The sequence below is a fragment of the Acipenser ruthenus genome, chromosome 7 (assembly GCF_902713425.1).
Source record: "Acipenser ruthenus chromosome 7, fAciRut3.2 maternal haplotype, whole genome shotgun sequence".
Taxonomy (NCBI): Eukaryota; Metazoa; Chordata; class Actinopteri; order Acipenseriformes; family Acipenseridae; genus Acipenser; species Acipenser ruthenus.
Genome location: NC_081195.1, coordinates 22,572,627 through 22,600,294, shown reverse-complemented (window position 1 = coordinate 22,600,294; position 27,668 = coordinate 22,572,627). Strand labels below are relative to the sequence as shown.

General features: G+C 40.6%; 2 protein-coding genes across 8 annotated transcripts in view; both read left to right on the top strand.

Annotated features, from left to right (window-relative positions):
* The first annotated feature begins 347 nt into the window (after positions 1 to 347).
* alkbh6 (alkB homolog 6) lies at positions 348 to 10,627 on the top strand. Of its 3 annotated transcripts, none has more exons than XM_059026652.1 (7): positions 348 to 441; positions 1,788 to 1,863; positions 3,063 to 3,131; positions 3,808 to 3,868; positions 6,403 to 6,554; positions 7,151 to 7,255; positions 9,893 to 10,627. In XM_059026652.1, exons 2-7 carry the CDS (start codon positions 1,807 to 1,809, stop codon positions 10,163 to 10,165), a joined length of 717 nt encoding a protein of 238 aa, XP_058882635.1. In that variant the 5' UTR covers positions 348 to 441; positions 1,788 to 1,806; the 3' UTR covers positions 10,166 to 10,627. The 3 variants fall into 3 exon arrangements, with proteins under 3 accessions (XP_058882635.1, XP_033882545.1, XP_058882634.1); XM_034026654.3 differs by having other exon boundaries at positions 371 to 576; positions 1,791 to 1,863; XM_059026651.1 differs by having other exon boundaries at positions 372 to 576.
* A 151-nt stretch (positions 10,628 to 10,778) lies between these two features.
* Positions 10,779 to 27,668, top strand: part of LOC117415814 (nesprin-2-like) — a 38,150-nt gene continuing 21,260 nt past the window's right edge. For 3 of the 5 annotated variants that reach the window (XR_009329082.1, XR_009329080.1, XR_009329081.1), the window contains exons 1-13: positions 11,658 to 15,914; positions 16,505 to 16,738; positions 16,852 to 17,002; positions 17,470 to 17,652; positions 17,888 to 18,025; positions 19,624 to 19,818; positions 20,012 to 20,213; positions 20,423 to 20,520; positions 20,716 to 20,785; positions 21,134 to 21,330; positions 22,196 to 22,315; positions 24,094 to 24,149; positions 24,512 to 25,429. Coding sequence is in view for 2 of the 5 variants with exons in the window: in XM_034026649.3 (XP_033882540.3) it covers positions 15,814 to 15,914; positions 16,505 to 16,738; positions 16,852 to 17,002; positions 17,470 to 17,652; positions 17,888 to 18,025; positions 19,624 to 19,818; positions 20,012 to 20,213; positions 20,423 to 20,520; positions 20,716 to 20,785; positions 21,134 to 21,330; positions 22,196 to 22,315; positions 24,094 to 24,149; positions 24,512 to 24,743 (1,977 nt within the window). In the remaining 3 variants the exon portion in view is untranslated. Of the gene's footprint in view, positions 11,636 to 11,657; positions 15,915 to 16,504; positions 16,739 to 16,851; positions 17,003 to 17,469; positions 17,653 to 17,887; positions 18,026 to 19,623; positions 19,819 to 20,011; positions 20,214 to 20,422; positions 20,521 to 20,715; positions 20,786 to 21,133; positions 21,331 to 22,195; positions 22,316 to 24,093; positions 24,150 to 24,511; positions 26,220 to 27,668 lie in introns of those variants that run through there. The other 2 variants (XM_034026650.3, XM_034026649.3) reach the window with 2 other exon arrangements.

Here is a 27,668-nt window from a genome sequence, read left to right as displayed (position 1 = left end):
TTATAAAATACAGACTTTTTATATGTGTTCCTATGATCTTTCTGAACACAAAAACACAGTCGTCATGTTGTCTGGCGCTGACCAAGCAGATTAGCAAACGCTTTTGCTAACAACAGGAGGCTAATGTCTAGCGAGATCACGAAGGGACAACAGAGATCAAAGACTTCCCATTATCGATCAAGGAATACATCAATGGACACACGCGTATCAATCAAACATACGATTATCATTCATCTTCTCACCACTAGGGGGAGACAGTGCACGATATCAAACTCCCCCTGCCCCCCGCCCACTGCTTCTATCCAGAACTCTTGCTATTGGTCAACAGAAATAGAAGAGCCCACGTTATGAGATACGCTATTAGCGAAGGTGAAGAACCCAATTGACCTGATTGGTTAGTGAGCTTTGTCACAACATGAATGCAGGAAGTGGACTCGCCGTGTGAGTGCAGTTTCTACTGTTTTTTTTTTTTTTTTAAGGTTTCATTCTAAATCTATAATCCACATCGTTTTCAAGGATTAAATGTTTGTTTGTTCCACATGCCCCCCCCCCCGAAGACGAAACTGCTATAGAAAGGTACTGTATGTGAATTCTGCTGAATGATGTAGCCAAACAAACGTTTATTGAGAGGCATTGATATTATTATTGTAAACAAACAACAAAGCGGTCGTGTATATGTTCTTTTAGACCAAGTACTATGTACTAAGTAATTACATTCACAAATATATACCGTGTGAAGCTATGCTGTATATTACTTGTACACTAAATTATACAGTATTGCGAACCCCTTATTGATTAGTCACAATTGCGTGTAACCCTACAGTGTATTTTTGGCAGTTATGCATTTAGCACAGTTTACTCTGTTTTCCATGTTTATTAATATGTATTACCATACCTCGCTTAAAGTTCCCATTACTAACAAGCATGGTTAAGCGTTGTAAAACACAGAGACGGTGTGGTAAAGCATAGAGAAGCATTGTAAAACACAGAGAGGTCTGGTAAAGCAAAGGGAAGCATTGTAAAGCACAGAGAGGTCTGGTAAAGCATAGGGAAGCATTGTAAAGCACAGAGAGGTCTGGTAAAGCATAGGGAAGCATTGTAAAGCACAGAGAGGTCTGGTAAAGCAAAGGGAAGCATTGTAAAGCACTGTGAGGTCTGGTAAAGCATAGGGAAGCATTGTAAAGCACAGAGAGGTCTGGTAAAGCATAGGGAAGCATTGTAAAGTACAGAGAGGTCTGGTAAAGCACAGAGCATTGTAAAACACAGAGAGGTATGGTGAAGCATAGGAAAGTATTGTAAAGCACAGAGAGGTCTGGTAAAGCACAGGGAAGCATTGTAAAGCACAGAGAGGTCTGGTAAAGCATAGGGAAGCATTGTAAAGCACAGAGAGGTCTGGTAAAGCATAGGGAAGCATTGTAAAGCACAGAGAAGTCTGGTAAAGCATAGGGAAGCATTGTAAAGCACAGAGAGGTCTGGTAAAGCATAGGGGAGCATTGTAAAACACAGAGAGGTCTGGTAAAGCATAGGGGAGCATTGTAAAACATGGAGAGGTAAATCATATGTTTTAAAAAAAAAAAACTGCAAAGCTGTGCTAAATGCACAACAGTACCCTAGGATAGCTGGAAGAAATGGAGACTTACCGTGGTCAATCTCTTAGTTTTTTTTTTTGTTGGCAGTGCAATTTAAAAAGGCCGCTGCCTGTAGATTTTGTAAAATTAAATTCACTTTTATTTTTCGCCAGTAGGTAAGCATTTTTCCCTTGTTTTTTTTCTGACTTTGTTTTGCAGCAGATATTAATAAACTGCTATGGAAGAGGAACGCTGTCCCAAACTGAAAGAGCTGGAGCCGTTTCTGGTGACCCAGGTAAGATAAGACAGTGATGGAAACAGTTGTAGAGCAGTTTGACCTGTACCTGGTTTTACTAGGAGTTTAATAAGACACACCTGAGCTTGTTACCTACAGTGTACACTGTGGCTAATCACGTTGGTAGTAAAACCTGGAATGGGTGAAACTGCTGTGCAATAGGAGTCTTATTTCCATTTCTGTAAGATCTTATTTGACTAGTTCTCCTCAAAACCTTATAAGTACATACCTATGCATCAAATATTACACAAGTATTGGCAAAGAAATGTTATGTTTTATTTATTAATTTTTAAAAACATTTTATTATTATTTATTTATTTCTTAGCAGACGCCCTTATCCAGGGCAACTTACAGTTGTTACAAAATATCACAGTACAAAATATCACATTATAAAATATTACATTACAGAATATCACATTGCAGAATATCTCATTAAAGATAAGAGCAATTATAAAGTACAGTAAAATCAGTGGCATGTGATCAAATTCAAACAAGAGTAAGAAAGAATACAGTAAATAATTACATGTAAGAGCGAGTTTGACTAAGAGCAGTTAACTTACAGCAAAAATATTTGCTTGTATGAGTAAAGTCTAGTAAGAGTACATAGTAAGTACGATGAATGGAGGAGAATGATTTCAAATAAGAGCAAATTACAAAAAACGTGAATACAGATACCTGTAAGAGTAAAATCATGTGCAAGATACAGGAAATCGTTATAATTAAGAGCAGTAGTAGAATACGGCAAAGCATGGAGCAGTTCCGTGCAAGTACAAGCTGATGCATATACCGGTGTGTGTGTCTGTGTGTTATATATATATATATATATAATGTATATGCATGCATGCATTTTTGCAATAAACAACAGACAATCAACACATCTATCCGTGACACAAGCCAATTTAAACAAACAGACAAAGTCAAACTCGACACAACATTTTGCACCATTTCCATAGCTGGACTGTAACAGAACTCGGATGGGACGCGTGTATAACCCAGTTGGGCTCACGGGGAGACATTACAGAACAAATACATTGGCAAGGCTAAACTGCGGGGGAATGTAGCAAACGGCAATTCTGTTTCGGTGTTAAAACCGAACGTGACTGTGGAAGGCAAACGCATTTGGTGCTTTAGGACTCGGGTTTTAATGAACAAGTCAAGATTTGTTTTGTTGATATGATAACCCATTTCTCTGATTGCAGGCCCCACCTACTGTGTATTACATCCCTAATTTCATCACAGAGGCAGAGGAACACTACCTCTTGCAACAGGTAAGCTGTACATTATCCCACATGTAGCTTTCCACCTTCTGAGTCCTGGTGTCAATCTTATGAGTTGGTTCTAGTTTTGTAACATTAAGTTTTATTGCCCCTTTCATGATAAAACATAAATAAATTGTGCAATTGTACAAAATAAACATGTCATATCTATATATATATATATCTATATATATATATATATATATATATATATATATATATATATATAGATAGATAGATAGATAGATAGAAATATATATATAATATATATATATGTATATATAGATATAGATATAGTCTTCATCACTTTAAATTACAGAGGAAAGCATAATAAGGATGTATTTTTGCACAGTTTCTGTCCAAAAATATGTACAAAAAACAGCCAAGTTGATATAAATGTTTCAGCTCTGTCAAGATGTGATATCTACAAAATGGAGTCAAGTATATATATATATATATATATATATATATATATATATATATAAAAATCAAAAACAACAAACAGGATTTAACCAGATCAATCACTGGTGTGCTTATACACTAAGTTATTGACAGTCAGATAGCTCAGTGTATTATTAATTGTTAGAATGATCTGTTACACAATTCTGCAGAGATCAAACTTTTGAGCTTTTGGGGTTACACTTTGATGTCTCTTTGAAGTCCTGACACGGTTCTCCCCGGTTCCCAGGTTTATAACGCTCCCAAACCAAAGTGGACACAACTGTCTGGCAGACGACTGCAGAACTGGGGTATGTGATCAAAAGAACAGGCTGTGCATATCATCAATCAATCAATCAATCATCATCAGCATTATTATTATTATTATTATTTTATTAAACTGCTTGTTCCCATGCAGGATATCAATAGTTTTTTGGTTGTCACTCATTTCAGTTTGCACCAACCAATGACTGGAATAAGTTTCAACAAAAGTTACATTTAGAGCGGCTCATATCTGAGGTTGCTTTTAGCCGTAGGGCAGACTCATTGCTGACTGACATCTGCGCCTGCCAAGTTGCTGTTGAGTTTTCTGTTTTATGTTTTCTGATTGATTCTGTGTTTACTCCTTATTTCTTGTGTTTGATGTTGTGTGCTGTGGTGCTGTGAGCCTCTTGCCAGGTCGTCGTTGGAAATGACAGTTTGCTCTCAATTAACTCGTCTGGATAAATACAGGTTTTGACATTGATATTTATTAGTATTCACAGAAGTAGTCTTATTGGGGAAAAATGTAGTGGGTGGCAGTGATGGATACAAGGCTCCCATTGCAAATCAGTTAATGCTACTCCAGATTTGATCATGAGATTTTAATAGGCAGATTTGAATTTGATACCTGCACACAGAGGCTTTTTTGAGTTTGCAGTTAAAACTGGACTGCTATGTAATGGGAATATTGTGCTGCACTTCTGTAATGGACAGCGCTGCCCCCCTGTGGATCACAGTGAAATGACATCTGTGCAGCATGCACTTCATCAGATGGCCTGATGTTGGCACTGTGCTGCTTTATTCAAAGCGAAGTCCACACGATCTCCCCTCTTCCCTCTCCACTACAGTGATGCAGTACACGCCTGCACATCATGTTGATTCCTGAGTTGCAGCAATGAATCCTTTTTCCATGTACAGATTAGTTTAACTTTTCTGTCGAGATGCACATTCATTATGAGACGAGGTGGCAGTTTCTAATCTTGTAACCTTTTGGTTCCAGGGCAAACTGCTGTGGGAGTACAACAGGATATTATTGCAATAAACAACGGTTCTGCCGACACCTTTTGATAAGCAGGGTGCAGCCAGTATCGTTGTTCACAGGTTACACAATTGAAGTCTTCTTGTCTTGAGTTATCTTGTTTGTAGCTCAAACCCCTTATAAAGTTTACCACAGTAAATTTGCATGGTAATTTTGTAGTTTGCCCATGCTTACACTATGCATTTATCGTAGTTTACTATGGTTTGCCATACCTCTCTGTGCTTTACAATGCTTCCCTATGCTTTACCAGACCTCTCTGTGCTTTACAATGCTTCCATATGCTTTACCAGACCTCTCTGTGCTTTACAATGCTTCCCTATGCTTTACCAGACCTCTCTGTGCTTTACAATGCTTCCCTATGCTTTACCAGACCTCTCTGTGCTTTACAATGCTTCCCTATGCTTTACCAGACCTCTCTGTGCTTTACAATGCTTGCCTATGCTTTATTACACTTTTCAATATCTAACAAAATACTGTACACCTACTGTATTATTGCTTCTGGTAGACTTTTGTGATGTAATTTCTTTAATTACATGATAAATAAAATATATACATTGTTTTTATATATATATATATATATATATATATGGGAAAACTACAAAGCAGTATGTAATTCAATATGTTAATGTAATATTGCTCAGCAGGTTTCATTCGACTTTATAGAATCAACTAATTTTGCTTCATAGAGTGGTGCAAAATGTTTGGCCACAGCTGTACTGTGACAGACAACCACAGCATAAGGGTCATTATTTTTTAAACAAGGACCATTTAAACTAGAGAGAAACAATATGGTTGCAAAAAAAAAAAAGTCACATTTTTGTGCTAGCTTTCTCTCAATTCTCTTCACAACTCTGTCGTATAGCGTATCTTTTACCTGTTGAAACGAGTGTGCATTTTTGGAGTAGTCCAAGCATTTTATATACCAGACAAAAATTCTTCATACAGAATAAACATTTGTTTTAGTTACCCTATTTATTTTATTACAAAACATTTCAGTCTAAAACTAAAAATGTATACTAGATTCACAACTTAAAAAAAAAAAGTTTACTTTTAAATTAATAAATTAAATGTATTATTTAGTTCATGAAATATATATACACACACACACGTCATGCCAATGATGCCTGATTTATAGAACACCTCATCTAAGCCTGTTTGTTTATTTTTCCTAAAGCCCTGAAAATACTGAATTGGTTATCCCAGTTTCTTTGTAAAGTTACTTTGTGTATTAGCAGGAGTGGGTTATCCTTAGCAGAGACAGGATAACTCACGCTCGCTGTGGCATCGTTCTTCTGGAGCACACAGTGATCAAAGGAGTCTGGTTTTTAAATGACCGGGTAGTGTGGACAGTCTTGGTCTTTCACTCATGTCCTTGGAGCAGCCTCAAGGTGTGCAGCCGACCCGTTTTTATCGTGAGCCGTTCCTCCCGGACCTGCCTACCAGCCAGTCCAGGAAGCGCAGCCGTCCAATCGCACTTTTTTTGCAGTACAGCAGCAAGCTGGTATTGGTTTATTCCCGCTGTTTTTATTTTCTGCTTTACTCCAGGTGGCCTGCCCCACCCCAAGGGAATGCTCTCTGAGAAGCTCCCCGATTGGCTGGAGAAGTACGCCGTGAAGATTTCCTCTCTGGGGGCATTCGCTGGGAAGACCGCCAATCACGTCCTGGTCAACGAATACAGACCTGGGGAGGGAATAATGGTACAGTAGCAGCTGCTGCGTGTGGGTGTCGATTTAATTTACTTATTTAAAAACTACTTGTGCAGGTTAGTTCACAGAGATATCTCGATAACGTTGGCTGTGTCGCAAGAGAAAAGCTGGACAGATTGTTGGTGAAGGAGGCACTAGCGGAAATGTTTCTCTCCCTTATTTTCAATCATTTGATCTGTAATGCCTATTCAACCGGCTGGAGTTTCCCACCTCTGCCCTAGCAGTTGTTTTGTAAGACCTTGTGTGTTTTTTATTTTTTATTGTTGTACGACAGGGGCCTCAGACCCTGGTCCTGGAGATCCCCACTCCTGCAGGTTTTATAGGTGTCTGTCATCAATGGCTAAAGATCTGGAACACATGTCAGTCTTGACTAAGCCAATATTTGGTGCATTGAAGTAACAGAGAGCTCTGTTGAAATGAAAACCAGAAGACCCTGCGGCTCTACAGGGCCGGGGTTGCATACTGCTGTTGTATGGTACCAGTTCAAAGTCAAAGCGTTACAGTAAAACGCTGAACCCGCTGCTCAACACAGTTGCTGCTGCACCTTTCTTCAGTGTCATCTCCCTTCTCTTGTACTGTGTTCCCAGCCCCATGAGGACGGGCCCCTGTACTTCCCCACTGTGACCACCATCAGTCTGGGATCACACACCCTGCTTGATTTCTACCGGCCTTTCAGCAAGGAGAGGGAGCAGGTGAGGGCACTGTCTGCATCAGACTTCAGGACACTCTGTTGTTACATATTTAGTATTGAGGTCCCCAGTGGATCGCCTAGTAAAGTTACAACCGCTTGGAGTGCAGGGAGAGCCAGAGTTGCCTCTCTTGGTTGGGGGGTCCCACCAGGAAAGCTGCATAGATCTTTCCCTTATATAAGTTTACCATAGTATTTTGCACTGTATTTTTGCAGTTTTACCATGTCATGTTTTTTTAATCTGCTTTACCGTACGTCTCTGGGTTTTCTAATACATCGCTATGCAGTGCCATGCTTTCACTCTGCTTTATTACAGTTTTTTATGCTTTTACTGTAGGACACTTTTATAAGGGTTAGTTTGTAATGGTTTGTATTTTAATATGCTTTACCAGACCTCTCTGTGCTTCAAAATGCTTCCCTATGCTTTACCATACCTCTCTATGCTTTACAGTGCTTCCCCATGCTTTACCATACCTCACTGTGCTTTACAATGCTTCCCCATGCTTTAGCATATCTCTCTGTGCTTTACAATGCTTCCCTATGCTTTACCACACCTCTCTGTGCTTTACAATGCTTCTCTATGCTTTACAATGCTACGCTGTGCTGTATTACACTTTGCTGTGCTTTTCCTGTGGGCAACTTTTATAAGGCTTGTGCTCAGGGTGGTTGGGGAGGAAAATAGGCTGGGGTTAGTTCACCTCAAAACACTCAATAACAAAGCATTTAGTATTTTTGTATCTTGGAGCCCAAAACAAATGTAGCATTTACATTGAGTGTCAAAAGAAACTTATCACTTATATTTGGATAAAATTCGCTAGATGTGATCGAAAAATGACACACTCTGTTTTAGAGCAGGTGCAGTGACTTTTTATTGTGCTGATTAACAATTGACATCACGAAGCTGCTGCAAAATGATCTGTCGATCCTGGGCAGGTGTTGTGACTCTTGGTCTCCCAGGTCGTGGTCTGCCATTGACAGAGTGTGTCTGGTTATACCGTCTCGCCAGGTTTGAAATTGCTGGCTGTGAGCACCCAAGATGCGAGCCACAGCACGCTGCCCTCGTCCAGCCTCCAACATGCCAATCGCATGAAGGCGCTGCTCTCTTGGTTTTTTTCTGTAATTTTTTTTATTCAAGCTTACAATTTAACAGCTGAAATTGCTCCATAGCCAGCGTCCAATCAACTATCTAACTAATTAGGTGATTAAGTGCATATGCTTCAGTCATAGTCACTCAAGCGTGTCATGGTCAAGGATGAATGATCAAGTGATTAAAAAGAAACCAAAAACATTTCGTCAATGTCCATTATTTCTATAATCAAAAATAAATGTGTTACAACAGTGATAAGTTTCTTTTGATGCTATATACACATAGGAATCGATTCCTCATACTTGAAACCGGTGAGGTTGTGTATTCAGCTATGGCCAAAACTTCTGCATCACCTAGAAGTTTAGGATTGAGACCAAAAATAAATAAATTAAAATTAAAAAAAAACTATATGAACATAATTTAGATATTTAAAATCAAAGAAACTACAAAACGATATTGTAAAAAAGTCTACCGGCAGTCGTAATAGTAGTACAGTATTTCATGTTGAATTGCAAAACGTCACATTTTTTAAATGGCCAGTCTTTTGTTAATTCCAGTAATCCGTCGTGCTCAAGCTCTGTGGATGAAGAGTGTTTTTTGTGTAAACGTGTATTGTAAATAGTGGGTATCTATTGTAATTAATGAAGTACCTGATGCTTCTGGGAGAGCCCGTTTGCTGTGTGTGATTACCAGGTGTGGAATCTGAATCAGCAGGTAGGTGTGATCCAACGTGGTGTCGGGGATGAAAAGGTTCCATGTGTTCACCTCGGGGCTGCTGCAAAACCAAAGCTAACTGGGTAAACAAGCTGGAATTTGCCAACATGTGTGTGTGCGAGTGTCAGTCGAAACCGCCGACAGCCAGGCTGAGTAGCTGGAGTTTGTTTGTTATTGAACAGAGAAGATTAGTTCAGAGATTGTAGATCCCACCCAAGTTTTCCTACACTGTGTTGTATGTTCTTGGTGAGCTGCCATTGCTGGTAGTGTCACGTGAGCTGTTCAGTGTGTTGATATGTAATATAAATCCTGTTCGGGGCGTATCAACTTCAACCTCCGTCTCGCTCTGCTGCCTGTCACTCAGCAGCGAATGCACGCACCCACACGGCACACCTTCTACCCTGTCTCAAGCATTCATACCGTGTATCTTTCTAAACAAGGGATTTAGGGGAGCTCCCTATTAAAATCTGAATCTCAAACCAATAGTTGTGTCGATATAGTAATTGTTACAGCTGTGTATAATGGTATTTAAAACAGGATTAATTTATCAGACTTTTGGCATATCCGCCCTTACTCTGGTCCTCCGCAGTCAGATACGGGACAGACTGCTGTATATGGAAAACTGTGTGTGTAATTCAGTATGTTAAACATTATTCAGGTGATGCAAAATGTTTTGGCCATAACTGTTCACTTTGCTATTCCCTAGCGAGAGCAGGTCATTAAATCCCTTATCGTTGCATGTAGTTGATTTTTGTAAAAGTCTTTTGGCCATAGCTGTCTAAGCAAAGTGCGTGCCGATTGCCGGTTTGGTCTCATTGCGGCTGGCTCTGTCTCATCCAGGAAGGAGCTTCGCAGACGGAAGAGAGCCGCTTCCTCCTGTCCTTGCTGCTGGAGCCGCGCAGCCTCCTGGTCCTGCGTGACGACATGTACATGTGTTACCTGCACGGGATCCGAGGCGTGACCGAGGAAACGGTGTCCGAGCGTGTGGCCAACCTGCCCACCACCAGCGTCAGCCCAGGAGAGCAGCTGACCCGGGCCACCCGCGTCTCCCTGACCATCCGACACGTGCCCAAGACGCTCAAGAGCGCCCTCCTGCTGGGGAGAAAGAAGTGAACAGCGTCGCCAAACGGAAACAAACTAAAAGGGTGGCAGTTCCTTGGGTCACTAATGCGGATTCATCATCATTAAGTTACCAAATTGTATTTCATTAAAACAAAACAAAAGAATTTCAAAAAACCGACTGTATTTCGTGTGTCAGTGGCAAGCATAGAAGCTGCAAAAAAATTAAACTGGTAGAAAAACTACCACTGACTTTACATTTTATTTTTGGATTCAACAAAAAAAAAATATATATTTTAATATTTTTTCAAAAATTAAAATGATCTGTTCACATTTAAACAATTTTTTCTCCTTTTAGTACAAAGCACCTTATCTTTTTTTAAATAGATTATATATACACAGAAGAGAGACTGTTACATTAAGATATATTAAGTTGAGATTTTATATATAAGTAACTGCATCGTGACACCGATTGATTTTTTTCGCATTGTATCTTTCATTAAAAATGAAAACTAACGAAGGTTTTTCCTGGTTTCATATTAGCCATTCAGACAGTAGAATGGGTTCTATTTAGTTCAAACGCCACTTATGTATTGATTTTCTTTATCTTTTTGATCATTATGTAGACGCTTTGTGCGCTCTTTAGAAGTAAATGTAAATAATAACAACACAGCGTGGTATTCCTCTCACCCACCCCCCTAGTGACACACATGTGTGGGTTTGTTTTTCAAGACAATCGGTTTTACACCATGGTCTTGTTGAAATCAACAAAACACACAACAGAAATGCATGTACTAGGTAAACGCAACGAAAAGGAAAGAACGCGGAGGTGGTCTGTTAAACCGTACAGAGCACCGCTAAGCACGCTGTACCAGATTTAAAGTCTTATTAAATGCCGTGTAAATACGTTACTGCATGTTTCCAGTGTACATGTGGCTCGTGCGGAGGAAGCGATACGCAACCGCAACAATTGTCTTCGTGAAATGTGTAAACAAATATGTTTGCCATGGTTACGGTATGTTGTTGTTTTTTTTGTATTGCAAAGTCGAAAGTTAATTCGATAAGCCAAGTACAACATGCCTATTCACAAAGTGCATCCTCCCCAATTATTTCCATTTTTTGGGCCAATTGTCTTTCTTAAAATGTTGTGTTTTTTTTTTTTTTTTTTAAACATCGCTTTCGAGAATGATAGCGTGTATTGAAGTCCTGAACTCTGGTTTGTTGGCTAAACTCTCAACCTGCTGCCGAAAATAAAGTTCATGCTACAGGGCGTGGCTTTTATGGAAAGTCCGCTGGTTCGGGTCCTGTTACCTGTGTTAACCCAGCACAAGCACAATACACCTTCCAGACAGGTGTGCTTTCACCTGCCTGCACAGCGTCAGCGAGGTACAAGTTGTCTTTTCTGTTCTGTTTGAAACTGCTGTACCTGAGAGCGCATCTGGACTTTCTTTACACGGTGGAACGAACGTCCGCCCGTCCAGGTGTTTATTCACGTCGCTTCTGCGATGAAAATACGCCCAACGCGTAAGTGTAATTTCTATTATTATTTATTTTATATTCACGTGACACTACCGAAGTGTCATTTTCTATTGTTAGAACTAGCTGTGTAATCTCGTTTTAATAATTAGGAACATAATTCGGAACCGGTTTTAGTATTGTTTTAAATTAGGTGTCTACAACCATGACGTATTATGTTATTTTAGTTACTGTGAAATATTTTCTTATAGCCTGCTGGATTGAAAATGTATTGATATAGCCTAGTTGTATTATAACGTTGTGGCATTCAAAAGTAACCTTGATATGAAAAAAAGACAAAAGGACGACTGACTTTTTTTAAAACGTCTTTTAAAAGTATGTGTAAGTAATTAAAAAACATTAAGGCCACCGATTAAAAACAGCAGGATAATCCTTTTGGAAATGTAAACAAACTAGACAACTATATGGCTCTTTTTCTCGTGATATTCTTCCCTTCCTTTCGGTCAATGACGTAACAGTGTTCAATGCTGGGTGTTTTTGGTTTTTGTGTGCGTCACATCGAAACTAGCATTGCCAAGCAGCAAATATGTTTTTATCATACGGGAGATGGAAAAACATGCCATAAAACCTATTTGTTAAGGGGTGGTAGTAAAACTATACACGTTAATGATCCTATCCCATGCCCGGCCATGTGCCACCGTTGTACAAAGTGCAATATTGATCTCTTATACATTGCTGGTAATACGGTCTTCTGTTAGTGCGGGCTTCTTCGGGCAACACACTGGGTTATAAGGAGATGCGCAAGTGGACTTTTGTAATAACAAATGTTTATGTATGTATTAGGTTATCAATGCATTCCATACTTTGTGATTCTCTCATTTGTGTGTGTGTGTTTTGCTGTTGCATACGTGACTGATGCAAATTAACATGACTAACCCGTCACGGGACATTTCTTGCGGTTCCTGTTTTTATTTATTTATTTATTTTTTTAAATAGAGCTGTGTTTTTCCTGGATGGCTGTCGCTGCCTGCAGTGTAGTGTGAAGTCCAATCCTGGAATATAAAGTTTCTCATTCGTGTGAAACACGTCCTTGAGGGTTGTATGTTTTGCCAAGTAAACATACTTTGTTGTCTAGTATGGGAACGTCAAATCTCTCTCTCTCTCTCTCTCTCTCTGCATAGAAGTTTCACCCATAACTGGTTTTACTGGGAGTTTAAGACACACCTGAGCTTGTTCGCTATAGGTGCTAACCATGCGCAATGTATTATTATTATTATTATTATTATTATTATTAAGTGTATTTAATCATTGTTAACAACTTTTACAACCCAGCATACAATGTTGTCATTTGGGTAACAGACAGCGTTACGCTGAAGAAGGCACTTGTCGAAATGTTTGTCTATCTGATTTAAGTGTGACCTTACGGGTCCTGCACACACACACACACACCAAGCTTACCCCTGCCATTGAAGTAATACACAGATACGCACATTGTTTCGAACGCTGTGTCACTCCACATTCCGTTGCAGAAATTCAGCCACGACTTGTATGGGAGCCATGGAAAAAAAAAATATTTATTTCTGCCTTGTATATTATTTAGACTAGGGGTCTCAAACCCTGTTCCAGGAGAGCTACTGTGGCTGCTGGTTTTCGTTTCAACCAATCTCTGTTAATTAATTGAACCAATTATTGGCTTCATTAGTCCAGATTAACAAGTATTCCAGATATTTAGCCACTGGTGATGTAAATACACCTATAAAACCTGCTGGATAGTGGCTCTCCAGGACCAGGGTTGGGAGACGCCTGATTTAGACAGTCACCCCTTGCACGTCAGGATTAAGTGTGAAGTACGGTTCTCACATTACAATCCCTTTTGTGAGTGTGCGGTTTTCTGAAAATCAACGTTGGAGAAGCAAATCCAAAATAAAGTGATCGGTGTTCCACTGCAGATCTGTACCACACGCAGGATACCAATAAAATGAAGAGAAGCCAAAACAAACACCTGCCATAACACTGTCAATAGGGCGTGGGTGGGGTCTGCAATGAGGGACTTGCAAACAGGTAGATGCATCACAGAATGCACGTCAAGGATGTCGTTTGCCTAACACTCATTAGAGCCATGGAAATAAGATTCGTGTTGGAGTAGTGATTTCACCCATTCTAGGTTTTACTACGAGCTTGATCAGTGTGTGTGGGTAACAAGCTCAGGTATCTTATTAAACCCCTAGTAAAACCAGGAAAGGACCAAACTGCTATGTAATGGGAGTCTTATTGCCATCCCTGCATATTTTCCCCAGTTTACGCAAAAGTCTGTGCTATTTAGTTTAAGTAAATCATTTGTAAATTGCTAGTATCACAACTCCAATCATAATTACATATGTATCAACTTCACCAATATACATTTTAATGGGATCGTGTCTGTATAACTTTTTTTGATCATATATAAAAGCAGCTGGTTTGGTATTGCTTGAACAGCAAAGGCAATGCTATTTTTGATCACAACACGCAGTTGATTGAATTAACCGGCGATTCTAGCAAGCAGTTTTCACTGTATGGTTGGTTTTAATCCACAGAAAAACCCTTAAGAGCCCAGGTGGTTGCTACATTGGAAAAGGTTGCTTTTAAACTGGTTTCTGACTTCTGCTTTGGGTCTAGTTTGCATTATGCTACTGTATAGTCTCTAGAGAAATGATTCAATTCAGAACAATACGTCTGGGTGTATATGTTGAGAACGACAAACGCTGCCCAGCTATGCATTTGTGGCACTCGTTAGGGTAAGGTCCTCCTCTGTGAGCAAAAGCAAGTGTTTGGTTCCCTTATAAAAGTTTACCCCAGTATAGTTAGCAGTTTTCATTGTTATACTGTGCCTTTACCATACTTTACAATGTTTATTCTAGGCTTTATTACACTTTACCATGGTAAACCTTCTAAAGGGTTAGTCTGATAACATGGTTTGTTTTTTTAATGTGGGGAGACGTTGATAAGGGTTCTATAGCTATTTAAAAAAGAAAGTTGTATTACAAATGCATTATTTTGCACACATATAATAATTCACAGTAGATTTTAAATACCTTGTAGGAATACAAATTTAATTCACTTTACATGCAAATGCAAACAAATAGTAAAATAGAATCTTTGAATCTGCCCGGGTTTAAATAGTCAAATTAAAACAAATTCTGCACTTTGAAATATTATTGTTATTTCACCTTTGGAAGTACCACAGGGGTATATTTGCAAAATTTGTCTACTGCCACGTTCAAATTCTGTACTATAGTTAACTTTTACCATATAGGTAATTGAATATTGCTAAACACACTCTGTACTATGCAATCCACTACAGCAAAGCTTATGTGTTGCTTTATTGTCCTCACAATAGGTGTATTGTTGAAAGCTAAACCACTGCCCGTAAGCCGACAACTTTCTGAACACTTCCTGGAGTACCTAAAACCACAACAGATGAAAAAAAAAAAAAAGATCATGCAAAACAACCTGCAAATAATTCTCCCCCATTCATGACCTCGAGCACGTAGATCCATTTCAAAAGGAAGGCAAATGAAATGTTCCTGTCCAGTAGCTTTTTATATACAAAGACCCAGGTTACATGCACTGAAATGACAAAGGACACTCGATACTGCCCGTGTAGCACTTTAGTCCCCCCTGCTTAAAGAGAAGAGAGTCACTGTGCTGTGGGCAGTCAGTCTGTTGCAGTGTTCAGAAACCTAAAGCTCTGGAGCAGGGAGCAGTATACAGTATGTTAAATAAAAAGACAAAAGGCATGTGTTTAGTTGAATGCTACCCGGGCAAAATCTATCTTTACAGCCTTGTACATTTAAACCAGATGTACATTCCTCTTTCCTCAGTTCAGTGTTGCATTACAGTAATGCTGTTTGCATGTCGTCATTCTACTCTTTCAGTGTACTGGAGCTTGTTGAAAATGCAGCAGCAATGGTTTTAAACTTGTTCTGAACCGTGCTTTATTGCACGTTGCTATGCTTTTTACTTTGGGAAACTTTTATAAAAAGGGTTCTTGCAGAATTTTTTTTCCTATTGCTTTACAAATGCACGGTTTTGCATGAGTAAATCAATTCAAAAGGAAGTTTGCGATTTTAAAAATTAATTTAGAATCTTGAATGTGCCCGTGGAAAATAAATATTTGTGCCTGATCTTTGAGCCCTCAGCTCTATTTACACAGTGAGATAAGCAGCAGGAGACAGGTTGTTAAAACTATGCAGCAAGTGCAAAAAAAAGAGAGAGTCAGGGTAGACTGGAGGAAGGGAGGCGGTGAAGTGGCAGGTTACAGGTCAGTTCAGCTCTTGCAAACAAGCCGGTAAGAGTACATAAACTTCTTTCTGTGTTTGGTCTGTGTTGTTTGAAGACATCTACAAGTAGTTAGCTTTGATATCTGCTGGGGACATTAAAACCAGTTTAATTAAATCAACCAGTTATTGTATTCTGCTATTCAACCAATACAAACGTCATAGTAGTGTTTTTGACTATGCTGTCCTCAGTAAAGGCAGTACCGCATGGACTGCAGGGTGTGTAATGCGTTCTGGAGTGTGCAGGTTCGAATCCTGCTAATGCCAAGGTGCCAATTTTAAAAAGAGTTATGGCTTCTTGGTGCAGAGAGACGTGCGATGGCCTGTCATACAAACTGAGCCAGGCATCAATCTCAGCGTGATTAGAGAGAGCCAATAAACTCTTAGAAACACAAGTCATTAACATCGAAAAATCGAAAGCAAAACAGAAAGATGAGAACAGCGGGTTTAATCTTGTTTGTACAGAATGTGTAAGGGTTTACTTTAGGAATATTTTTCTCAGTGACATTCTGCATGGGAGATCTACACTCTGTAAAATTAAGTGTAGTTGCTGCCCCCTCTCTCCCAGAACAACGACCCTGTCTTCGTGTCTGATCCACAGGAACAATAACCCCACCGAGGATCTGAGAATGGAGGCGGAGAGCGTGGAAGTGCCCAGAGCTGGGTTAACCCAGGCAGGCTGTCCTCTCTCGCCACCTCTTCCCCTTCTCTCCCCTTCTCCCGCACACCCTGCTTCCCTGCCCGAGATCCACAGCAATATCCCTGCGAAACAGATTGAGGAAGGAGACTCTTGTTGCTGCACTGTCAGCATCTCTTCTGTGGAGAAACGTATTCAGTGAGCCACCAGCTTTTCTTATTTTCTCATCAATTTTCACGCACCAAAACACACACACTGCACCATTGCTCAAAGTGCTGATGTTCATTATTTTTTTGGTTTTTGAATTTCAGGCAGGAGCAAAAGTGGCAGCTTTGGCACGAGTTCATACACGCCTACTCCCGGTTCAACGACTGGCTGCGATTGGCCGAGAGCATGGCTTCTTCACCAAACTCCGCCCACGTGCTTTACATCACTGCGAAGAAGGAGCTGAAGCAGTTTGAGGTGAGAGAAAAAAAAAAAAAAAAAAAAAAAAAAAAACACAGGCTGAACTTATTCCATGTCAAGGAGCAGGGAAGTCTGTGACAGCGCAGAACTAGAACAGCTGACCTGCGTTGACTTCTAGAATGGGAATGCACTTATATGGAGATGAGCTTGTATGCAGGACTACATTAGAAAAGCACAGCAATGCCAATTTATATAGAAATTAGGCCCTTTTGTAAAGTAGACCGGCTTTTGGAATCAGTTAGCCCCTTAAGTTTTTTTTTTTTGTGTGTGTGTTTCTATTGAAGACATTGAGAAAGCCTTCAAAAGATTAAATGGTTTGTCATTGAATTTGTTTCTTTTGGTATTCCTACAATTTTCAGCACCGTTGAGTGGATGATAAAACGCACTTCTAAAAACATTCTTCCTTAAGTTTTGTGAATAGGACTTAAAACGAGGTTTCCTCTCCCCGCTCTGTTTCTGCCCAGGTGTTGCAGAGGGAGATCCAGGCTCGTTTGTTGGAGCTGGAGTCCCTGATCCTGCAGTACTGCCGGCTGGCGAAAGGGACGGGGCTGGGGGAGAGTGGCCGGCTCCACGGGATAATACAGGACGTCAGCCTGCGCTGGGACGACCTCAACAAACGTACCGCCAGCATCTGCCGCAGGCTCCAGGTACTCTTGGCTAACTCGTGAGAACCTCTATTCCAATTCTGCTGGAACTTGGTATGGGCATTCCTCAGCATAAGCTCTTTAGGTTATCGGAATTGTTGGGGGATCATTACTTTGTACGGGAGACTCCAGGTACTGGGGAAAGCAGTAAGAAGCAGCATTTGTCCATCATGAAGGTGCTACTGGTTGTGTCTGAGGTGGTCTCTCAGTTTCCCCCACCCCTCTGCTTGCTCCCCAGCACTTTGTGAGGCAGCGCGAGGAGTTGGACAGCGAGCAGGAGAACATTGCAGTCGGGCTCGCAGAGATGGACCTGAGGCTGACTGAAGTGGAGCATTCCTCAGGGTGCAACGTGGCCGACAAGATGGAACAGCTGCAGGTAAAGTCAGAGCAGGGAGGCGGTGCAATGCACCGTACAACAAGCGTGGATCACAAATCACACTTCAACAGCTGTATGGTGCAGTTAGTTGCATCTTTTTGTACAGGACGCCGGCACATTATGGATGCGGGAAATGCTCCAAGTTAAATTTATCAGGGAAAACAAGCATGACCCTTTCATAAGTAACAAACAAAAAGTCATCAGGAAACATTTCAAACAGACTCCTTCACCCCTACAGACATCTCCCCCTCCCCGAGTCTTGGATCAGAGAACATTTGTACTTTACAAAAACTCAGCCAATCATAGTGAAGCACTTGCCAAAATTCCACTACACTTCATCCAAAGCATAAAAAACCACACCTAAATTCCAGTGTTCAAAAATCAAACAGTACCTTTTGTAAAATGGGTTATCTTTCAGTCCACAATACAACAGAATTGTTGCGATGAGCAAAAAAAAAAAAAAAAAAAACCACACAAGTTTTATTCTTCATGTAGTTATCAAACATTCCCAATGCAAAGTGGTTTAAGAAGGTCATGTGTAGGGTGAGAAGTAGTTCTGGTGGATAAACTACGCCTTGTTTTTTCATTTGATTCTGCAACAGCGCACAGGCACAAATGCAGAATATAAAACCAATTTAAAAAAGGTAGGGAACAGATCACAAAAGCCAAGATGTCCCAAGCAATTGAAATTCTTCTTATTCACTGGCAGGTTTTAATTAGAGAGGCCAAGTACTGAGTGGCCATTCAGTCCCTCTTGCTCGTTTGCTTGTTAGTAGCTTATTGATCCCAGAATCTCATCAAGCAGCTTCTTGAAGGATCCCAGGGTGTCAGCTTCAACAACGTTACTGGGGAGTTGGTTCCAGACCCTCAATTCTCTGTGTAAAAAAGTGCCTCCTATTTTCTGTTCTGAATGCCCCTTTAGTCTCCATTTGTGACCCCTGGTCCAGGTCAAAAAAAGAAGTCGACACAAACACGATTGTATGAACTGCTGTTTAAACATGAGAAGTAGAAATTGCACCACACATTCTGTGCGCAGCTTGACAAATCTAACTGATTGCTTGGCCAATCTCTTATGATTTATGCACACGAGTGAAGACGTATCATTCATCTTTTGTACTGGAACATCTGCACTTCATGGATGCTGGAATTGCTCCAAGTTTAATTTATCAGAGAAAAATGAGCAGATCACATTTTCATACATAACAAAAAACCATCAAGAAGCATTTTGGCACAGACTCTTTCACAGCCACAGAGCTGTCTTCCACCTTGTGGATACATAAAAAAAAAACTGTACTTAAAAGAAACGTAATATCTTCCACAACAGCTGTGCAATTAATTATTATTATTATTTTAAACATGCTACACCAGTATCCAAATCATGGTCCTGGAGGTTTAACAGGAAAAATGTAAATTAAAACGACATCTGGGTATTTCACTGGAAAATCTGAATACAAAAAGTGAAATAAATTCAGCACAGTTGAGTATTTTAAGAATAAATGAAAGTTTCTGGTGTGCCCAGCCCCATGGCGTGGGACTGATACTGTAGTTCGGACTGTGCGACTCTTGTGTGCGTCTCTCTTTCTTTCTCTCTCTCTCAGGCATTCCATCAGGCTGTGTATGAGAACACGGAGCGGATGAACAGGCTCCTAGTTGAAGGGGAGCGGTCGATCCAGCGCAGCGAGCCGCAAGACGCAGTTGAGATCGAGGACTCCCTGCAGGAGCTGTTGCTGTACTGCACACAGGTCTTTGAGGGGGTGGGGCATCTATACACACGCCTGCTGAGCCTGAGACTGGTGAGAGAGCCTTTCAATCTATAAGCATATCCATTGTCTGTTTATTAACATGTAACTAACCTTCAGCAGATGGCTGATTGCAGATTGATTAAATACTTCCCTATGCCCCTCACAGTAAAACGTTTGTTTCCCCGTGTAGAGTGATTGAATGGTTTTGCTGTTGTGGCTTCATTAACCCTGCTGTGTGCCACAGGTGTTTGAGGATGGCTGGATGTCGGGGTCAAACTGCCTCTCGGTCCTCTGGGAGGACGAGGGGATCTACGACCGGAGCAGCCCCTGTGACCGCACTGGTTCCAGACGGGACTCTCTGCCCCTGGAGTGGGACCCCTCCGTCGATGTGGGGGAATCCACCTCACACGACGATACGGACTCCTCCTACTTCAGCACCATCACAGGTAAGAAGAAACGATAGAATTAATCAAACCCCTTTAATACCACTTGCAAGAGACTGAGCAAAAAATAAATAAGGGGGGGTGACTTTGTAAAACTGAAATGGCAATTTATTTATTTATTATTTATTCCTTCTTCCTATGACCCAGTTTTTCTAGCATAGGGTTAAATTGAAGAAATAGTATTGGTCATACCGATTGTGTTTCCTTGGCAGGTTTGCACCATTTCGAAGTCTTATCGGAAGAGCCTTCCACCAAGAGAAGCAGCTCTCTGAGCTCCCTGCGTTTTCATATGGAGACTGACCCTGCAGAGGTGAGGGGTGCCATGCGCAGTCTTTCCTCTGCTCTGAAAAGGACAAGGCTCTAAGATGGGAATAATAAATAGCTCCCCAGGTGTAGCGATTTAGCAGCCTGTTTGTGCTGCATCTGCCTGTCCCAGAATGAAAATGAACTGCCAGTTTCACATTCACTCCACTCATGAACCTGCGTCTGTGTGTTTGTTTCTCAGAATAGCAGCGTGGAGTGGAGAGACACCAGACAGCCCGTCTTGACTGTGGTTCCAGGCGCTCTGGTTTTAGGTGAGTGGATTGTTTTAAACTTGAATTGCACACGAGAAGGTAAGGACCACCTGTAACTCACAGATGGTAGGGAGTCATGCAGTCGTGGTTTGAATTCCAGCCATGCAGAGTTGCAGATATCTGGGCGAGGCTGGTTTTTGTGCTCCTGCAGGGTTTGGCAGGAAACTGGGGATCACCTCACCACAGTAGTGGCAATAGATCAGTTACTTTCTGCTGCCCTAGGGTGGTTCCATTAAAGTTGGAAACAAATTCCATAGTAAATGTTTCATTTCACTTGTAGACAAAACTCCCAGGTTTTAAACCCAAGCGTTGTTGCAGTGTGAACTGGGGTCCTGCTTTATTTCTCAGGTGTGTCGAGTGAAGTGTGCAGTTCCTCCAGATCCTTCGTGTCTGCTGGACACTGCCCTGCAACTGAACCATTCACCTTTGACCCAGAACGCATCTGCGCCTGGCTGGGCCAGACAGAACCTGTTCTAGAACACACCCGGAACTTTTCAGAGGAGACGGACGGCAGGGCAGACCATGGAAAACAAGAGGCTCTTTGGGTAGGCATGCTTCACTTCTCAGGTTCCTTGCCATTCCTGGTTTGCTGTCCTCCCAGATTGAGCAGGTTGCAGCCAGAATACTGATCCATATCAAGCCTGCTTCTCACTACTATTTCTTTTTTTTTTTTTTTTTTTTTTTTTAAAGTAGGGCAATGTCACGACAGTGGCTTCCAGTCAATCACAGCATTCATTTTGAATCGCCGCGCCTCACTTTAGAAGGCTCTCCGCGTTCTCTTTGGTCTTGAATTGCATCTCTTACATCTGTTGAGAATGGTGTCTTGGTTATTTAAAAGCTACGGAGGGCATTTAGTTCTTGAGCTCCTTCACTTTGGAACTTTTATTAGTAAAGCAGTTTAGAGGTTTTTTTTCAGCTTGGTATATGTTACTGCAAAAGCACCCTGGGATGCTTCTATATATTAAAAAAAACAAAACACAAGAACCACACACACAACCTATATATAAATCAGATTGGTATGGGATGGTTTTTAAAATAGCTGCTACATGTATTTGTCTGCATGCCACCTGTGGTCAGGGAGTCTCCAGTTTCACCTCTATAGGCATGAAACTTTTGGGGAAAAAAAAATGTACACCCTTTAAAATGATTATAGTTTTGGTTGTTGGCAGAGCTTTTAGTTTTTAACCTCCTCCCTATCTGTCTGAGAGTGACAAAGGCATGTAACAGTGCTGGTCCTGTCTTTCAATAGAACAGGTGTGGCGTGACTGGTGTTGAAATGTCACTATGTTTTAGGTCACATTGCAATACAAATTTCTGTTTATTAACTCAACATTGCAGAGCACTCTAGTAGTATAGGAGAGATAACTCTAGTCATCGTTTCTGAATATGGCTCGTCTACCTTTCCTGCAGGATCAGTGTCTCCCTCCTCGAGACACAGGGGTGTGTTCTGTAGAAGCCCGGTCTTTGCTGCTGAACCCTGGTGCCTTCAGTTCCGTTCCTGTGTGGAGTAGAAGAAAGCCCAAAAATCAGGTCGGAAATCACACATCTCCAAATCAAATACATTGTCTGGTTTTATTGATTGATAAGTCGCCTGTATTGTAAATTGGGATGTTTCATTGTTTAAAATTTCCTTAAGATTAAACAGGTTTGTTATTAGTCATTTAGCAGACGCTGTTCTCCAAAGCGACTTAGAGACTAGGGGTGAACTGTTCATCACAACTGCTGCTGCAGTCACTTCCAATAGGACGTTGTTTGTTTTAAATCTCATCCGAAGGATGGAGCACAAGGAGGTCAAGTAACATTTAAAATGTTAACTAAAGTTCACCTATTAATGTGCGTAAGATTCCGTGTGTATCTGAATAAACCCTGAATAACCTGTCTAGTTAAGGCTGTCAAACACAAACCAGCTGCAATAAGGGGTTTAATAAAGAATGGAAAAACACCCCCAATTATTTAAAACGCTGCTTCACATTGAGATGTGTATATTAGGCTTTCAAAACCCAAATCCTGTATTTAAACTAATACAATATCTCTAGGCAGGAGCACCCCCCAGAAATATTTTACATGGTACACAATTCAAAACCACACCAACATCCCATCTCATGCCAAGAACGACTCTGCATCACCATGCTGGAAAGTGTTTCAGCGTATCCGTGTGCTGCATTTCTGTTCTTTCCTGAGTTTCACAGCAGCTAAACTGCAAAATCAACTTGCATCACCGTTTACCTTTCTAAAAAATGAATAACACAGCGCACTGCCATCGAGACAGAACAGCAACTCTACAGCCCATTATCCACAACAATAAAAAAGGTACAATTAAAACCTCTTAGAAATACTACCTTAAAACCAGAGGGAAAAAAACAGCCCACAAATCTATTATTCTGGTTCCATTTCTAAACCATTACTCACAATCACTGCAACTCATGTAATCATTACTCACCCTGTGAGCATGGCATAGAAACATTTTTCACATGGGACCAAAAATCACCACAAAACAGGTGGTTTTGGAATTTTTACCGACATCAGTGAAATTTAGTCCCCTGTGAACCGTCCATTTCTATGGACATAGGGACTTTCTGTAAAATGTCAAACTCAGGCGTCCTGTGTCTTTAGGTCCATTGTTTAAAACCATGCACAAGTTACTTGATGTCCTCTGCTTTTCACCAAGTCTGAGGACACTACGCGATGTCAGAACAGGCAGTTTTAATAATAATAATAATAATAATAATAATAATAATAAATAATAATAAGCACACAACTTGGCAATTATGTGGTCATGATTATGAAATGTATTATTCATTATAAGACGCTGATAAAATGAAACTTGTATAAAATGTGCAATTACCGTGCTCAATCTTGGAAGAGCAGCAGAATTTAGTACTAACATTCAAAGCCACCACCATATTTTTCGGCGCTTTTAATAAAATTTTCCCCCTCTGGCTTGAGATCAGAACGATTTTCGCTTTTTCAAGGCTTCAACCAAAAATGCATCTGCTTCTGTTTACTCTTTAGTACCACTAAACAAAACAGCTTCAACCAAATCTCACGAGATTATACGCTAGTCCACACTTGAAGCAGAAGTTTTGCAAACCAATGGTACACACGGCTTCAGGCCCCAGTGTCTCTAGGTGTTGGCCAGTGCTGGCCTTTAGAGAAATTCTACTGTAAAAAAAAAAATTCAAAACATCATTGGATAAAAAATTAACCAGTGGCAATTATCCTGTGTACAGATGTCATCCCATGCATTAGAACATAGTTCTTAAGTTGAAACACTTTGTAAAATAGGTTTCTGAAATCTCTCTTTTCAGTTTCGAAAAAAGAAACAAAGTTTTCCTCACCAATCGCAAGCCAGGACCGAGCACAAGTAAGTCAACATTTCATCTTCCTCGGGTCCGAGGATCCTGTCAAGCAGCATTGGAGACCTTTCACTACGCCCAGGGTGGTCAACCCTGGTCCTGGAGAGCCACAGTCCTCCAGGTTTTCTGTGGATCCTTTAAAATCATCGATGGCTCAAGATCTGGAAAACATTTTAGTGCCGACTAATTAAGACAGTAAAAATTGGTAATTGAGAACTTGGGTGGAACGAAAACCAGAAGACCCTGCAGCTCTCCAGGACCAGTGTTGGCCACCCTGCACTATGCATTTTTTTTAAAACGTCGCTGTGATTTCACTATGAGAAACTTCTAAGGCTCCTACCTCGTTGAATGATTTTTCTCTTCACTCCAGATCTGAAGAGATCGACCCCGCGAGGTCCAGACGTCTCCTGTGGGTTCTGAAGACATCCCTGTCCTACCGCCTGGTCAGAGTCGCGCTTTTAGTCTCCATCCTGCTGGGTGTTCTGGGGGTCATCAGCCAGATCCTGGTCAGTTGGAAGTACTTCAGCAGTCATCACACCAACAACTTTGCCCGCTCTCTCCCCGTAATGCTCCACTACGTCAACGGACCACCCCCGACATGAAACCAGAGAGGAAGGAGGATCCCAGGGGGTTCACCCTCAGGGAACATCTACGGTTCCGATAGCTTGAGAGTTTATGGCTTTACATAAAACTCTGGAAAACCCTTTCAAGCAAATTGTCACAAATCCACTCCTGGAATATCTTTCCTTTTAAATATGATTTGACAATATATACACAACTGCCCAGCAGAACTCCATCCCCCATCCTCGCACGGACAGTGACAGTTACTTGATGAGAATCCAATGCGAAGGTCACAGGAGACAGGCGTGTTTTAAAATCCTGGACTGCAGGGGAAAAATACACATGTCAGTACAGAGCTGTGAATATATTCTATTATATTGCCAGGGAAATATTGGTAGGTTCAATTAGTTCATAAAATAATTACTCAAAAGTGATCCACACAGGTGATCTGTGACTTGTGTTGGGCTGTGCACTGAAGATGTAACCGGCAGTAAGCAGTCCCAGTTTGATACTGGGAACTTTTCTTTGACTGGTTTCATGGTGCAGATGGAAAAATCACTCATGCTACCACAGAACCATTGTGTTCAATATTGTCATCCTTTTTAAACACCATCTTCTGTATCGCTTTTGCTTCTAGAACCCGTGTGTTTAAGTTTCCCCTGCAGGTTTTAGCAAAGGGGACACAGGTCATCCGTCATGCTACCCCATGCCCACCAACAACTTAGAGGTATGCAGATTTTACTTTCCCTTAATTGTCCTAAAAAAAGGGGGGGGCAAGTGTTTTTAGCCATGATCTCCTGGGATTAATTACATGATATTACAATATATATATATTTTTTTTTATAACATTTTAGGAGTAAAACTAGCCTGGTTTAAAACAGGACTGTAAAATGGCTTTTAGATTGTATAAAACTAGTAACAAACCAGCACAGTGTTTTACATTTTCAGTTTCTTCTCCTCCTTAGTTAAGTTATTAAGTGATGTTCTGGGTTGGTGGTGGTTTGGTTTTGCACGATCGTCTGGATGAGGGTTGGACATTAGTAGCAAGCAGGTAATGTAGCACAGTTCACCAAAACATACCAGATCTTAAAGTCTTCACCTTTTTACAAAGCCATGTCTGCACCAGTGTGTATTATGCATATTATAAGTAAATTGTGCCACAGAAAAAAAAAGACTGTAGGTTTATCTGTAAATAAAATTAACTGGATGATCAAGTTCATTTTTTTGCTTGCTTTTTTTTGTTAGCACCAGTATCCTTTTTTGCAAACATGTGCGATATTCACGTTGGATTTTTAAAATTCACCTCATCCCTGAAATATTTCCAGGAGATCAGATGTGCAATTTTCTGCATGCTTTTTCCCCCCAAATTAGCGTGACAAAAAATAAATTGTGCAACAGTTTCTTCAAGATTTCAGGATCTGAAACCCCAAAATATTTTGGGCGCTAAAAAAACCGCTAAAAAAAACCCCAAAAAGATTTCGGGCGCTAAAAAAACCCCCAAAAAAACCCCAAAAAGATTTCGGGCGCTAAAAAAACCGCTAAAAAAACCCCCAAAAAGATTTCGGGCGCTAAAAAAACCCCCAAAAAAACCCCAAAAAGATTTCGGGCGCTAAAAAAACCGCTAAAAAAACCCCCAAAAAGATTTCGGGCGCTAAAAAAACCCCCAAAAAAACCCCAAAAAGATTTCGGGCGCTAAAAAATCCCAAAAAAAAACCCCAAAAAGATTTCGGGCGCTAAAAAATCCCAAAAAAAAACCCCAAAAAGATTTCGGGCGCTAAAAAATCCCAAAAAAAAACCCCAAAAAGATTTCGGGCGCTAAAAAATCCCAAAAAAAAACCCCAAAAAGATTTCGGGCGCTAAAAAATCCCAAAAAAAAACCCCAAAAAGATTTCGGGCGCTAAAAAAACCCCCAAAAAAACCCCAAAAAGATTTCGGGCGCTAAAAAAACCGCTAAAAAAACCCCCAAAAAGATTTCGGGCGCTAAAAAATCCCAAAAAAAAACCCCAAAAAGATTTCGGGCGCTAAAAAAAAAAAAACCCCAAAAAACCCCAAAAAGATTTCGGGCGCTAAAAAAAAACCCCAAAAAGATTTTGGGTGCTAAAAAAAACCCCCAAAAAACCCCAAAAAGATTTCGGGCGCTAAAAAAAAAACCCCAAAAAGATTTTGGGCGCTAAAAAAACCCCCCAAAAAACCCCAAAAATATTTCGGGCGCTAAAAAATCCCCCCAAAAAAACCCAAAAAGATTTCAGGCGCTAAAAAAAAACCCAAAAAGATTTCGGGCGCTAAAAAAACCCCCAAAAAAACCCCAAAAAGATTTCGGGCGCTAAAAAAAACCCCCAAAAAACCCAAAAAGATTTCGGGCGCTAAAAAAACCCCAAAAAGATTTCGGGTGCTAAAAAAACGCTAAAAAAACCCCAAAAAGATTTCGGGTGCTAAAAAATCCCCCCAAAAAAACCCAAAAATATTTCAGGCGCTAAAAAAAACCCCAAAAAAACCCAAAAAGATTTCGGGCGCTAAAAAACCCCCAAAAAAAACCCCAAAAAGATTTCGGGCGCTAAAAAAAAAACCCCAAAAAACCCCAAAAAAGATTTCGGGCGCTAAAAAAAACCCCAAAAAGATTTCGGGCGCTAAAAAAAAACCCCCAAAAACCCCAAAAAGATTTCGGGCGCTAAAAAAAACCCCCCAAAAAAACCCCAAAAAGATTTCGGGTGCTAAAAAAAAAACCCAAAAAGATTTTGGGCGCTAAAAAATCCCCCCAAAAAACCCCAAAAAGATTTCGGGCGCTAAAAAAAACCCCAAAAAGATTTCGGGCGCTAAAAAAAAAACCCCAAAAAGATTTCGGGTGCTAAAAAAAAAACCCAAAAAGATTTTGGGCGCTAAAAAAAAACCCCCAAAAAGATTTTGGGCGCTAAAAAAAAAAACCCAAAAAGATTTTGGGCGCTAAAAAAAAAAAAAACCCCAAAAAG